The sequence below is a fragment of the Pristiophorus japonicus genome, chromosome 1 (genome assembly GCF_044704955.1).
Source record: "Pristiophorus japonicus isolate sPriJap1 chromosome 1, sPriJap1.hap1, whole genome shotgun sequence".
NCBI lineage: Eukaryota > Metazoa > Chordata > Chondrichthyes > Pristiophoridae > Pristiophorus > Pristiophorus japonicus.
This window is the reverse complement of record NC_091977.1, coordinates 338,498,794-338,512,429: the sequence shown is the minus strand read 5'-3', so window position 1 is coordinate 338,512,429 and position 13,636 is coordinate 338,498,794. Positions and strand designations below refer to the sequence as shown.

At 45.6% G+C, this 13,636-nt stretch overlaps 1 protein-coding gene across 2 annotated transcripts in view; it reads left to right on the top strand.

Moving 5' to 3' along the window:
- The window catches only part of itga9 (integrin, alpha 9), a 499,978-nt gene that overhangs the window by 401,720 nt on the left and 84,622 nt on the right, over positions 1 to 13,636 (top strand). For both annotated transcript variants that reach the window (XM_070889429.1, XM_070889419.1), the window contains one exon: positions 11,734 to 11,823. In XM_070889429.1, the coding sequence (XP_070745530.1) occupies positions 11,734 to 11,823 (90 nt within the window). The remainder of the gene's footprint in view (positions 1 to 11,733; positions 11,824 to 13,636) is intronic.

The window sequence follows — 13,636 nt, the reverse complement described above, 5'->3', positions numbered from 1 at the left end:
GGGTCATCAAGGCACGCCAGATTAGCTGTGAGGCACTGGCTGTATAGGGCTCCTTTAGCTGGGTCTCTAATTGCCCCGGAATTAACCTGCTTCTGCTGTCCCCTCTGCTTTGGGGCAATGTTAATGTTGATGATGGATCGGATTAGGCGGTGGTCCGTCCAGTAGTCGTCAGCTCCTGTCATAGCACGGGTGATGCGCATCCTTCTAAACTCCAGTGAATAAAGGCCCAGTCGATCCAGTCTCTCCTCATCTGTCAGTCCAGCCATCCCGGGAATCAGTCTGGTGAACCTTCTCTGCACTCCCTCAATAGCAAGAACGTCCTTCCTCAGATTAGAAGACCAAAACTGAGCAATATATAAATGCAATGCTTGCCCTTCAATTTGACAGGGCCAGTTTATAGTATTTGCCAGATTTCCTAATTTAGGCCGATATACATGGCCGATATCACTGACTGAACAGCTACTTCAGCAACACGAGCTGTCCTTGGCCAGACATCCCCTGCAGCTTCTCTTCTCACTGGTGCTCGTTAGGCATCTTATTGCATTGGAACTCCAATTCTCTGAGAAGTTTGGTTTGGGGATTATGAGTACTTATTCAGACAATGAATTGCATGTCAAAGATGCATCTCAGCTGCTTTTGGCACTTGCCCAAAACAAACCCTACCACAGTGGTTCGCCTCTCCATTATCTTTCACTGTTTGAATTGAATTCGAAAAAGTCAGTATATGGTCTGCACCACTGTATATATCGGCTACTTTATTGTACATGGGAAGCTGGGTGGGTGAGAAGGTCTACTCAAGCTGCAGTGCTGTTCCTCAAACAGTTTTGCCACTATTTTCCATGAGAATTAAAAAAACATTACAATGCATTTATCACAATAATGCCAGCTTTGATGTACCCAAAATATATTGCTAGGCTCTGTCTACCCAGAACACATTGCCATCCTTAATTAATCCAAAAAACATTTTGTTCCATGTTTACCTAGAACAAATGACCAACCCCTAGCCACACGTCATACACTGTGATCTTCTGTGTACATATAATGCATTGCCAGCCTGTGTATGTTCAGAACAAATTATCAAGCTCTGTCGACGAAAACACATTGCTATCCTCTGGGCACTTGCAAGACATGGCGCCCTCTGCAAACTCAAAACTTATTGCAATCTTCTGCATACCCAGAACATAGTGTTCTTTCATGTGCACTCAAAACACATTGTTACCCTGTATGCCCAAAACACTTTGTCACCCAGTGTGCCCAAAACATGGATGAATTACAACTATTGTATATCCCAGTCTGGAGTAAAAATAAAACAGGAAAGGTGGCTCAACCATGGCTAACAAGAGAAATTAGGGATAGTGTTAAATCCAAGGAAGAGGCATATAAATTGGCCAGAAAAAGCAGCAAACCTGAGGACTGGGAGAAATTTAGAATTCAGCAGAGGAGGACTAAGGGTTTAATTAGGAGGGGGAAAATAGAATATGAGAGGAAGCTTGCAGGGAACATAAAAACTGACTGCAAAACCTTCTATAGATATGTGAAGAGAAAAAGATTAGTGAAGACTAATGTAGGTCCCTTGCAGTCAGAATCAGGTGAATTCATAATGGGGAACAAGGAAATGGCAGACCAATTGAACAAATACTTTGGTTCTGTCTTCACTAAGGAAGACACGAATAACCTCCCGAAAATACTAGGGGACCGAGGTTTAGCGAGAAGGGAGAACTGAGGGAAATCCTTATTAGTCAGGAAATTGTGTTAGGGAAACTGATGGGACTGAAGGCCGATAAATCCCCAGGGCCTGATGAAATAGCAGTGCATTTGGAAAGCGGTGACAGGATCGGTCCAAGTCGGCATGGATTTATGAAAGGGAAATCATGCTTGACAAATCTTCTAGAATTTTTTGAGGATGTAATTAGTAGAGTTGACAAGGGAGAACCAGTGGATGTGGTGTATTTGGACTTTCAAAAGGCTTTTGACAAGGTCCCACATAAGAGATTGGTGTACAAGATCAAGGCACATGGTATTGCGGTAATGTACTATCGTGGATAGAGAATTGGTTGGCAGGTAGGAAGCAGAGAGTTGGGATAAATGGGTCCTTTTCGGAATGGGAGGCAGTGACGAGTGGAGTACTGCATGGGCTCAGTGCTGGGACCCCAGCTCTTCACAATATACATTAATGATTTGGATGAAGGAATTGAGTGTAATATCTCCAGGTTTGCAGATGACACTAAACTGGGTGGCGGTGTGAGCTGTGAGGAGGATGCTAAGAGGCTGCAGGGTGATTTGGACAGGTTAGTTGAGTGGGCAAATGCATGGCAGATGCATTATAATGTGGATAAATGTGAGGTTATCCACTTTGGTGGCAAAAACACGAAGGCAGAATATTATCTGAATGGCTGCAGATTAGGGAAAGGGAGGTGCAACGAGATCTGGGTGTCATAGTTCATCAGTCATTGAAAGTTGGCATGCAGGTACAGCAGGCGGTGAAGAAGGTAAATGGCATGTTGGCCTTCATAGCTAGGGGATTTGAGTATAGGAACAGGGAGGTCTTACTGTAATTGTACAGGGCCTTGGTGAGGCCTCACCTGGAATATTGTGTTCAGTTTTGGTCTCCTAATCTGAGGAAGGACATTCTTGCTATTGAGGGAGTGCAGCGAAGGTTCACCAGACTGATTCCCGGGATGGCTGGACGGGCATATGAGGAGAGACTGGATCAACTGGGCCTTTAAACACTGGAGTTTAGAAGGATGAGAGGGGATCTCATAGAAATGTATAAGATCCTGACGGGACGGGACAGGTTAGATGCGGGAAGAATGTTCCCGATGTTGGGGAAGTCCAGAACCAGGGGACATAGTCTTAGGATAAGGGGTAGGCCATTTAGGACTGAGATGAGGAGAAACTTCTTCACTCAGAGAGTTGTTAACCTGTGGAATTCTCTGCCGCAGAGAGTTGTTGATGCCAGTTCATTGGATATATTCAAGAGGGAGTTAGATGTGGCCCTTACGGCTAAAGGGACCAAGGGGTATGGAGAGAAAGTGGGAAAAGGGTACTGAGGGATTGATCAGCCATGATCATATTGAATGGTGGTGCAGGCTCGAAGGGCCGAATGGCCTACTCTTGCACTTATTTTCTATGTTTCTATGTTTCTATGATAGTTTGCATCCCAGAGTACTTAAGGAAGTGGCCCTAGAAATAGTAGATGCATTGGTTTTCATTTTCCAACATTTCTTGGACCCTGGATCAGTACCTATGGATTGGAGGGTAGCTAATGTAACCCTACTTTTTAAAAAAGGAGGGAGAGAGTAAACAGGGAATTATAGACCAGTTAGCCTGACATCGGTGGTGGGGAAAATGCTGGAATCAATTATTAAAGATGTAATAGCAGTGCATTTGGAAAGCAGTGACAGGATCGGTCCAAGTCAGCATGGATTTATGAAAGGGAAATCATGCTTGACAAATCTTCTGGAGATTTTTAAGGATGTAACTAGTAGAATGGATAAGGGAGAACCAGTGGATGTGGTGTATTTGGACTTTCAAAAGGCTTTTGACAAGGTCTCACACAAGAGATTAGTGTGCAAAATTAAGGCACATGGTATTGGGGGTAATGTATTGATGTGGATAGAGAACTGGTTGGCAGACAGGAAGCAAAGAGTGGGAATAAACTGGTCCTTTTCAGAATGGCAGGCAGTGACTAGTGGGGTGCCGCAAGGATCAGTGCTGGGACCCCAGCTATTTACAATATACATTAATGATTTAGACGAAGGAATTGAATGTAATATCTCCAAGTTTTCAGATGATACTAAGCTGGGTGGCAGTGTGAGCTGTGAGGAGGATGCTTAAGAGGCTGCAGGGTGATTTGGACAGGTTAGGTGAATGGGCAAATGCATGGCAGATGCAGTATAATATAGATAAATGTGAGGTTATACACTTTGGTGGCAAAAACAGGAAGGCAGATTATTATCTGAATGGTGACAGATTAGTAAAAGGGGAGGTGCAACGAGACCTGGGTGTCATGGTACATCAGTCACTGAAGGTAGGCATGCAGGTACAGCAGGCAGTAAAGAAAGAAAATGGCATGCTGGCCTTCATAGCGAGGGGATTTGAGTATAGGAGCAGGGAGATCTTACTGCCGTTGTACAGGGCCTTGGTGAGACCACACCTTGAGTATTGTGAGCAATTTTGGTCTCCAATCTGAGGAAGGACGTGCTTGCTATTGAGGGAGTTCAGCGACGGTTCACCAGACTAATTCCTGGGATGGCAGGACTGACATATGAAGAAAGACTGAATCGGCTAGGCTTATACTCACTGGAATTTAGAAGAATGAGAGGGGATCTCATAGAAACATATAAAATTATGACAGGACTGGACAGGACAGGTTAGATGCTGGAAGAATGTTCCCGATGTTGGGGAAGTCCAGAACCAGGGGTAACAGTCTAAGGGTAAGGGGTAAGCCATATAGAACTGAGATGAGGAGAAACGATTTCACCCAGAGAGTGGTGAACCTGTGGAATTCTCGACCGCAGAAAGTTGTTGAGTCCAATTCGTTGGATATACTCAAGAGGGAGTTAGATGTGGCCCTTACGGCTAAGGGGATGAGGGGTTTACGGAGAGCAGGTGGGAGTGCGGTACTGAAGTTGCATGATCAGCCATGATCATATTGAATGGTGGTGCAGGCTCGAAGGGCCGAATGGCCTGCTCCTGCACCTATTTTCTATGTTTCTAAACACTTTGTCACCCTGTGTGCCCAGAACACATTGTCATTCTGTGTGTTCAGTGGTTCTCTCTCAGGCCAACTTCACCAGCATCGAGGCATTGACCGCACTCGATCGGCTCCGATGGACGGGCCACATTGTCCACATTCCCGATACTAGATTCCTGAAACAAGCACTCTACTCCAAGCTACGTCATGGCAAGCAAGTCCCAGGAGGGCAGAGAAAACGCTTCAAGGACACCTTCAAAGCCTCCTTGAAAAAAAGTAACATCCCCACCGACTCTTGGGAATCCCTGGCCCAAGACCGCTCAAAGTGGAGGAGAAGCATCCGAGAAGGCGCCGAACACTTTGCGACTCTTTGCCGGAAGCACGCGGAAGCCAAGTACAAACAGCAGAAGGAGCGTAGGACAAATCAAGCACCCCAGCCACCCATCCCTCCAACCACCATCTGCCCCACCTGTGACAGAGACTGTAGATCCCGCATTGGTCTCATCAGTCACCTTAGAACTCATTTTAATGTGGAAGCAAGTCAGCCTTGACTCCAAAGGATTGCCTAAGAAGTAGAAGACGACGACTCAGAACACATTGTCATCTTCTGCTTATCTGAACGCATTGCCACTCTATGTTTACTCAGAACACAATGGGGGTAACATTCAACTTCACTGTGGGTGGTAAACTGGCAGTATTGGATCTGCCATCCATTACCCACCCTGCCCGATGTTCCTTTCCGTTGACTGCCAATCCGATACTGCCAATTTTCTGCCCCACCAAAGTTGAAAGTTATCATCTTTATTAACAGAGCACATGGTCACCCTGTATATATTCCAAACACATTGGGGGCAGTTGTTAACTGTGGTGTAAATCAGGCTGGCAGCAGGTGGGGCATCTGCTACACCTGCCCGATGGTACCCAAACTATTTTCATGGTCTGGCCTCAGTTGGAGGGACTTAATGAGCTCTAACAGGCAGCACGCCAATCAGGTTCAGTCTGGACCTGCACAGCCTCTGTCTGTCTGACGAGAAAGTGAGATATGTCTGACTGCTTCAGACTCGGATGTCTCTATACTGACTTCTCCAGGAAGGGAGAGAGAGACAAAGGCTGACCACTGACCCCCCCCCTCCTCAGCTCTGTATATCAAAAATGGACTCTTTGAGCCTTTTATCAAAGGTACCAGCATGAATGAGAAACCCCTCCCTGCAGTTGGTTCATACATCCTCCACAAGTTTTCACTTCTTTCCAATAAAACCTTCCAACCCATTACCTCTCCTTCTCTCCCTCATTTCATTATTCAGTTCCACTAAATAGCTTGCTTATCTTCCAGTTTCCAGTTCTAAGGAAGGGTCCGCACCTAAAAACTTAACCTGTGTTTTTTCTTTCTGAATACTGACTGACCTGCTGTATATTTATAGCATTTTCTGTTTTTATTTCAGATTTCCGGCAACTTTTTATTACTTAAAATGTCCTAACACGTGCGATTCCTAAACTAAAATTGAATGAAGTTTTGTTCCTGTTATCTTTAACTTTGGCTCTGATACGTGAAGTAGACACTCCTCATGCTTCCTACAGTGGGATGCATGTCTCTTGGGCAAAGCAGCACTTTCATTTTTGGTCCATTCACCTTGAACTTGAGGGGATTCGAGCCAACAGAGTGTTTCCAATCCATTCGTGACCTTTGAGGTTAACGTTCAGTTAACATTACATTTAAGTCTGGAATTTCCCAGCTGCCTTAAGTTTCCTTTCTAATCCAATGGGACATCATTACTTCTCTACAAAAATATCAAATAGTCGCAATATTCGAACATACTCTTCAGAAATGTTGAATGATGCAGCTGTTATGGTGTTATGGTTGTGATGTCTAACACTCAAACGTGAAGCAGTTTAAAAAGGTATAAGGGCCTTTTTTCAGAGTTTGTACCAACAGTGGTAACTCAGGAAATATCTCCCCTCATTGTAAACATAGAAACATAGAAAATAGGTGCAGGAGTAGGCCATTCGGCCCTTCGAGCCTGCACCACCATTCAATAAGATCATGGCTGATCATTCCCTCAGTACCCCTTTCCTGCTTTCCCTCCATACCCCTTGATCCCCTTAGTCGTAAGAACCATATCTAACTCCCTCTTTAATATATCCAATGAACTGGCATCAACAACTCTCTGCGGCAGGGAATTCTACAAGTTAACAACTCTCTGAGTGAAGAAGTTTCTCCTCATCTCAGTCCTAAATGGCCTACCCCTTATCCTAAGACTGTGTCCCCTGGTTCTGGACCTCCTCAGCATCGGGAACATTCTTCCCGCATCTAACCTGTCCAGTCCCGTCAGAATCTTATACATTTCTATGAGATCCCCTCTCATCCTTGTAAACTCCAGTGAATAAAGGCTCAGTTGATCCAGTCTCTCCTCATATGACAGTCCAGCCATCTCTGGAATTAGTCTGGTGAACCTTTGCTGCACTCCCTCAATAGCAAGAACGTCCTTCCTCAGATTAGGAGACCAAAACTGAACACAATATTCCAGGTGAGGCCTCACCAAGGCCCTGTTGTACCTGCATGCCAGCCTTCAATGACTGATGAAGCATGACACCCAGGTCTCATTGCACCTCCCCTTTTCCTAATCTGCCGTGATTCAGATAATATTTTGCCTTCGTGTTTTTGCCCCCAAAATAGATAACCTCACATTTATCCACATTATACTGCATCTGCCATGCATTTGCCCACTCACCTAACCTGCCCAAGTCACCCTGCAACCTCTTAGCTTCCCCCTCACAGCTCACACCGCCACCCAGTTTAGTGTCATCTGCAAACTTGGAGATATTACACTCAATTCCTTCATCCAAATCGTTAATGTATATTGTAAAGAGCTGGGGTCCCAGCACTGAGCCCTGCCTGCCATTCTGAATAGGATCCGTTTATCCCGATTCTCTGCTTCCTGTCTGCCAACCAGTTCTCTATCCACGTCAGTACATTACCCCAAATACCATCCACTTTGAATTTGCACACCAATCTCTTGTGCGGGACCTTGTCAAAAGACTTTTGAAAGTCTAAACACACCACATCCACTGGTTCTCCACTGTCCACTCTGCTAGTTACATCCTCAAAAAATTCCAGAAGATTGGTCAAGCATGATTTCCCTTTCATAAATCCATGCTGACTTGGACCGATCCTGTCACTGCTTTCCAAATGCGCTGCTATTTCATTCTTAATGATTGATTCCAGTATTTTCCCCACTACTGATATCAGGCTAACCGGTTTATAATTACCCGCTTTCTCTCTCCCTCCTTTTTTAAAAAGAGGTGTTACATTAGCTACCTTCCAGTCCATAGGAACTGATCCAGAGTCGATAGACTGTTGATCATCAATGCATCCACTATTTCTAGGGCCACTTCCTTAAGTACTCTGGGATGCAGACTATCAGGCCCCAGGGATTTATCAGCCTTCAATCCCATCAATTTCCCTAACACACTTTCCCGCCTAATAAGGATATCCCTCAGTTCCTCCTTCTCACCAGACCCACTGTCCCCTAGTACATTCGGAAGGTTATTTGTGTCTTCCTTCGTGAAGCCAGAACCGAAGGATTTGTTCAATTGGTCTGCCATTTCTTTGTTCCCCATTATAAATTCACCTGAATCCGACTGCAACGGACCTACATTTGTGTTCACTAATCTTTTTCACATATTTATGGAAGCTTTTGCAGTCAGTTTTTATGTTCCCTGCAAGCTTCCTCTCATACTCTATTTTCCCCCTCTTAATTAAACCCTCAGTACTCCTCTGTTGAATTCTAAATTTCTCCCAGTCCTCAGGTTTGTTACTTTTTCTAGCCAATTTATATGCCTCTTCCTTGGTTTTAACACTGTCCTTAATTTCTCTTGTTAGCCACGGTTGAGCCACCTTCCCCATTTTATTTTTACTCCAGACAAGGATGTACAATTGCTGAAGTTCATCCATGTGATCTTTAAATGTTTGCCATTGCCTATCCACCCTTTAAGTATCCTTTGCCAGTCTATTCTAGCCAATTCATGCGTCATACCATCGAAGTTACATAGAAACATAGAAACATAGAAAATAGGTGCAGGAGCAGGCCATTCAGCCCTTCTAGCCTGCACCGCCATTCAATGAGTTCATGGCTGAACATGAAACTTCAGTACCCCCTTCCTGCTTTCTCGCCATACCTCTTGATCCCCTGAGTAGTAAGGACTTCATCTAACTCCCTTTTGAATATATTTAGTGAATTGGCCTCAACGACTTTCTGTGGTAGAGAATTCCATAGGTTCACCACTCTCTGGGTGAAGAAGTTTCTCCTCATCTCGGTCCTAAATGGCTTACCCCTTATCCTTAGACTGTGACCCCTGGTTCTGGACTTCCCCAACATTGGGAACATTCTTCCTGCATCTAACCTGTCTAAACCCGTCAGAATTTTAAACGTTTCTATGAGGTCCCCTCTCATTCTTCTGAACTCCAGTGAATACAAGCCCAGTTGATCCAGTCTTTCTTGATAGGTCAGTCCCGCCATCCCGGGAATCAGTCTGGTGAATCTTCGCTGCACTCCCTCAATAGCAAGAATGTCCTTCCTCAAGTTAGGAGACCAAAACTGTCCACAATACTCCAGGTGTGGCCTCACCAAGGCCCTGTACAACTGTAGCAACACCTCCCTGCCCCTGTACTCAAATCCCCTCGCTATGAAGGCCAACATGCCAATTGCTTTCTTAACCGCCTGCTGTACCTGCATGCCAACCTTCAATGACTGATGTACCTTGACACCCAGGTCTCGTTGCACCTTCCCTTTTCCTAATCTGTCACCATTCAGATAATAGTCTGTCTCTCTGTTTTTACCACCAAAGTGGATAACCTCACATTTATCCACATTATACTTCATCTGCCATTCATTTGCCCACTCACCTAACCTATCCAAGTCACTCTGCAGCCTCATAGCATCCTCCTCGCAGCTCACACTGCCACCCTACCTTTCCTTAAGTTCAGGACCCTAGATTCTGAATTAACTGTGTAACTCTCCATCTTAAAAAAGAATTCTACCATATTATGATCACTCTTCCCCAAGTGGCCTTGCACAACAAGATTGCTAATTAGTCCCTTCTAATTACACATCACCCAGTCTAGGATGGCCAGCTCTCCAGTTGGTTCCTCGACATATTGGTCGAGAAAACCATCCCTAATACACTCCAGGAAATCTTCCTCCACCGCATTACTACCAGTTTGGTTAGCCCAATCAATATGTAGATTAAAGTCGCCTGTGATAACTGCTGTACCTTTATTGCACGCATCCCTTATTTCTTGTTTGATGCTGTCCACAACCTCACTACTACTGTTTGGTGGTCTGTACACAACTCCCACTCGAGTTTTCTGCCCTTTGGTATTCCGCAGCTCCACCCATACCGATTCCACAATCAGGCTAATGTCCCTCCTTACTATTGCATTAATTTCCTCTTTAACCAGCAACGCCACCCCGCCTCCTTTTTCTCTCTGCCTATCCTTCCTAAATGTTAAATACCCCTGGATCTTGAGTTCCCAGCCTTGGTCACCCAGGAGCCATGTCTCCGTGATGCCAGTTACATCATAACTGCTGTCTGCGCAGTTAATTCGTCCACCTTATTCTGAATACTCCTCGCATTGAGACATAGAGCCTTAAGGCTTGTTTTTTTCACACACTTTGCCCCTTTAGAATTTTGCTGTAATGTGGCCCTTTTTGTTTATTTGCCTTGGGTTTCTCTGCCCTCCACTTTTACTATTCTCCTTTCTATCTTTTGCTTCTGCCTCCATTTTATTTCCCTCTGTCTCCCTGCATAGGTTCCCATCCCCCTGCCATGTTAGTTTAACTCCTCCCCAACAGCACTAGCAAACACTCCCCCTAGGACATTGGTTCCGGTCCTGCCCAGGTGCAGACCGTCCAGTTTGTACTGGTCCCACCTCCCCCAGAACCGTTTCCAATGTCCCAGGAATTTGAATCCCTCCATTTTGCACCACTCCTCAAGCCACGTATTCATCTGAGCTATCCTGCAATTCCTATTCTGACTAGCACGTGGCACTGGAAGCAATCCTGAGATTACTACTTTTGAGGTCCTACTTTTTAATTTAGCTCCTAGCTCCCTAAATTCGTCTCGTAGGATCTCATCCCGTTTTTTACCTATATCGTTGGTACCTATGTGCACCACGACAACTGGCTGTTCACCCTGCCTTTTCAGAATGTCCTGCACCCATTCCGAGACATCCTTGACCCTTGCACCAGGGAGGCAACATACCATCCTGGAGTCTCGGTTGCAGCCGCAGAAACGCCTATCTATTCCCCTTACAATCGAATCCCCTATCACTATAGCTCTCCCACTCTTTTTCCTGCCCTCCTGTGCAGCAGAGTCACCCACGATGCCATGAACTGCTGCCCTCCCCTGATGAGTCATCCCCCTCAACAGTACCTAAAGCGGTGTATCTGTTTTGCAGGGGGATGACTGCAGGGGACCCCTGCACGACCTTCCTTCCACTGTTCTTCCTGTTGGTCACCCATTTACTATCTGACTGTGTACCCTTTACCTGTGGTGAGACCAACTCGCTAAATGTGCTATTCACGTCATTCTCAGCATCGTGGATGCTCCAGAGTGAATCCACCTGCAGCTCCAGTGTCGCAATGCGGTCCGTCAGGAGCTGGGGGCGGATATACTTCCCGCACACGTAGTCGTCAGGGACACCGGCAGCATCCCTGACTTCCCACATAGTGCAGGCGGAGCATAACACATGTCCGAGCTCTCCTGCCATGTCTTAACCCTTAGATTAACTTAAATTGGTAACAACAATGCTAAAGGTTACTTACTGATATAGAAAAGAAAAAGAAAAACTACTCACCAATCACTTACCCCCTTGGCTGTGACGTCACCTTTCGATTTCTTTAATTGTCATCAAACCACAGCATTTTATTTATTTTGATCCATATTGTTTCTGACAGGATAGTTTGAAATGTCTAACTTGTTTTTCTATTTATGTGGTTGATGCAGTCTTTAAGATAGTTTGTGTTTCTTTTCTGCAGTGGGAATGTGGAGCGCAATGAATCTCTACACGACAACACACTCATCCTCACAATGCCTCTGAAACATGAAGTGGACACGGCTATCACAGGGTAAATTCGTTCAATGTACTGGCAAGATTTGTAGTGAATTTTGCTTGAACACAGTTTGCCAATTGGGCGGCGACGGGGAAGTAGAGGCTGAGGTCAGAATATAAGAGGGAGTGGAGGGGGATCAGAGACCTGGAAGGGAAATTGGAGGCTGTGTTGGGTTGGGAGATCCGAGGCAGCTTAGCGGGGGTTTGAAGACTGTGTCCGGTCGGGATATAGGAGGTCGGGGGCTGGTGGGGGGCAGGGGAGGGTGCAGGCATAGGAGGAATGAGGAGGAGGAATCCTGCAGAAGGATTTGTATTCCTCTCCTTACATGGTGAGTGCTGTACTTCCAACCGGAATTGCGCATGCATTTTGCCCGCCATATTGGGGCTGAATTTATAGGCCTAAATACAGTTTAGCTGTTCAATATGTGGTCAGTAAAAGAGGAATAGAATGAAAGAAGGAGAGGATGAAAGTTATTGTAGTATACAACTCGGAAAATACCAGAGGGGGGATGTAATCGTAATGGGTTATAGAGTAATACGAGAGTAGGGAGAACTGAGTACTGGTTTATTGAGTAATAGGAATGGAGGGAGACCTGTTAATACTAGGCTATAAAGAAATAGGGGAGAAGGGATAACTGATCATACTGGGCTATAGAGTGACAGGAGACAGGGAGAACTGATCATATTGGGCTACAGAGTGATCGGAGAAGTGGAAAGATGTTTTGAGTTACAAAGTAATGAGAAAGGCAGATCTTCCGATAATACTCGATACAGGAAGGACTGGAAGGAGGCACCAGGGGAGTGTACTTTGTCGCCGTGTGGAGTTTCCAAAGGATATTGCAAGCCTTCTGTGTTGTCAGATGACTTCCTCTCTGGTGCTTTTTGTGCTGAGGAGAGCCCACTGCAGTGTCAGAGTTAATGATTTATTATTAATGGGTTCACTGACTCCTGAGTCATTCCTCCAGTATTGTTTAGAAGTTTACAGCTTTGATCTTTCTGCAGCTTTGTGGAAGAGAAACATCCCGTTGAGTTAATTAACCCTTTGGGTGCTGCAAGTCCTGTGCTGCTTTGAAGCTATGAGTCATAGATGGTTGTCTGTGTATGAGTGTACGGCTCATCACACTTAATGGGCTTGTATGGCAGGGCGGGACTTCCACTTGCCCTTTGACCCCACCAAAACCCTGACCTATTTTCCTGGCTTGTAGTTCATTGGCCATGCATGGCAGTTCTCCTGGTAAGATTCCTACTGCCAAGTGGAAGTCTGCCAAGGTTGAAGAGGAAACCAATGAGGAGGCTTCTGCAGCGCCACAAAAGGCGATGAAGGACCTTAAATGGGCACACGAACCCTGAAAATGGAGAGAGCTGCACCTTTGTAGGCCTCAGAGGCGACCGAGACTTACACAAATAGTGCATGGGGGCCACATTGGAGGGAGAGGAGGCTGATACTTGGGCATTGGTGTCACTGACTCCACCCACCACTAGTTGGCTGTGACTAGGGGCAGATGAAAGGGAAATGGGATGAGAAGCTGGGCCCTGCCTCCGCAATGGCACTTAAATGTGGTGGGAGGGGAATCAATGTGTGGCAGTGGTGCTGGTGAGGTTAGGGTGGTTCGGCTGCAGTAGCCCTATGAGTTAGAGAGTCGATATTCATGAGTCCAACAACATTAGTGCTTACCCTCTATTTACCCTGTGGACATTAATGGTTTAGAAAAGATGAAAAAGCATTGCAGGAGTAATTCCGTCATTTGGCATTCCCAGCAAGGAAGTTGTACTTGAAATGAGTAGACTTTGAAGACAGAGCTACAGCATTGAATCCCTGATCCGCCAAC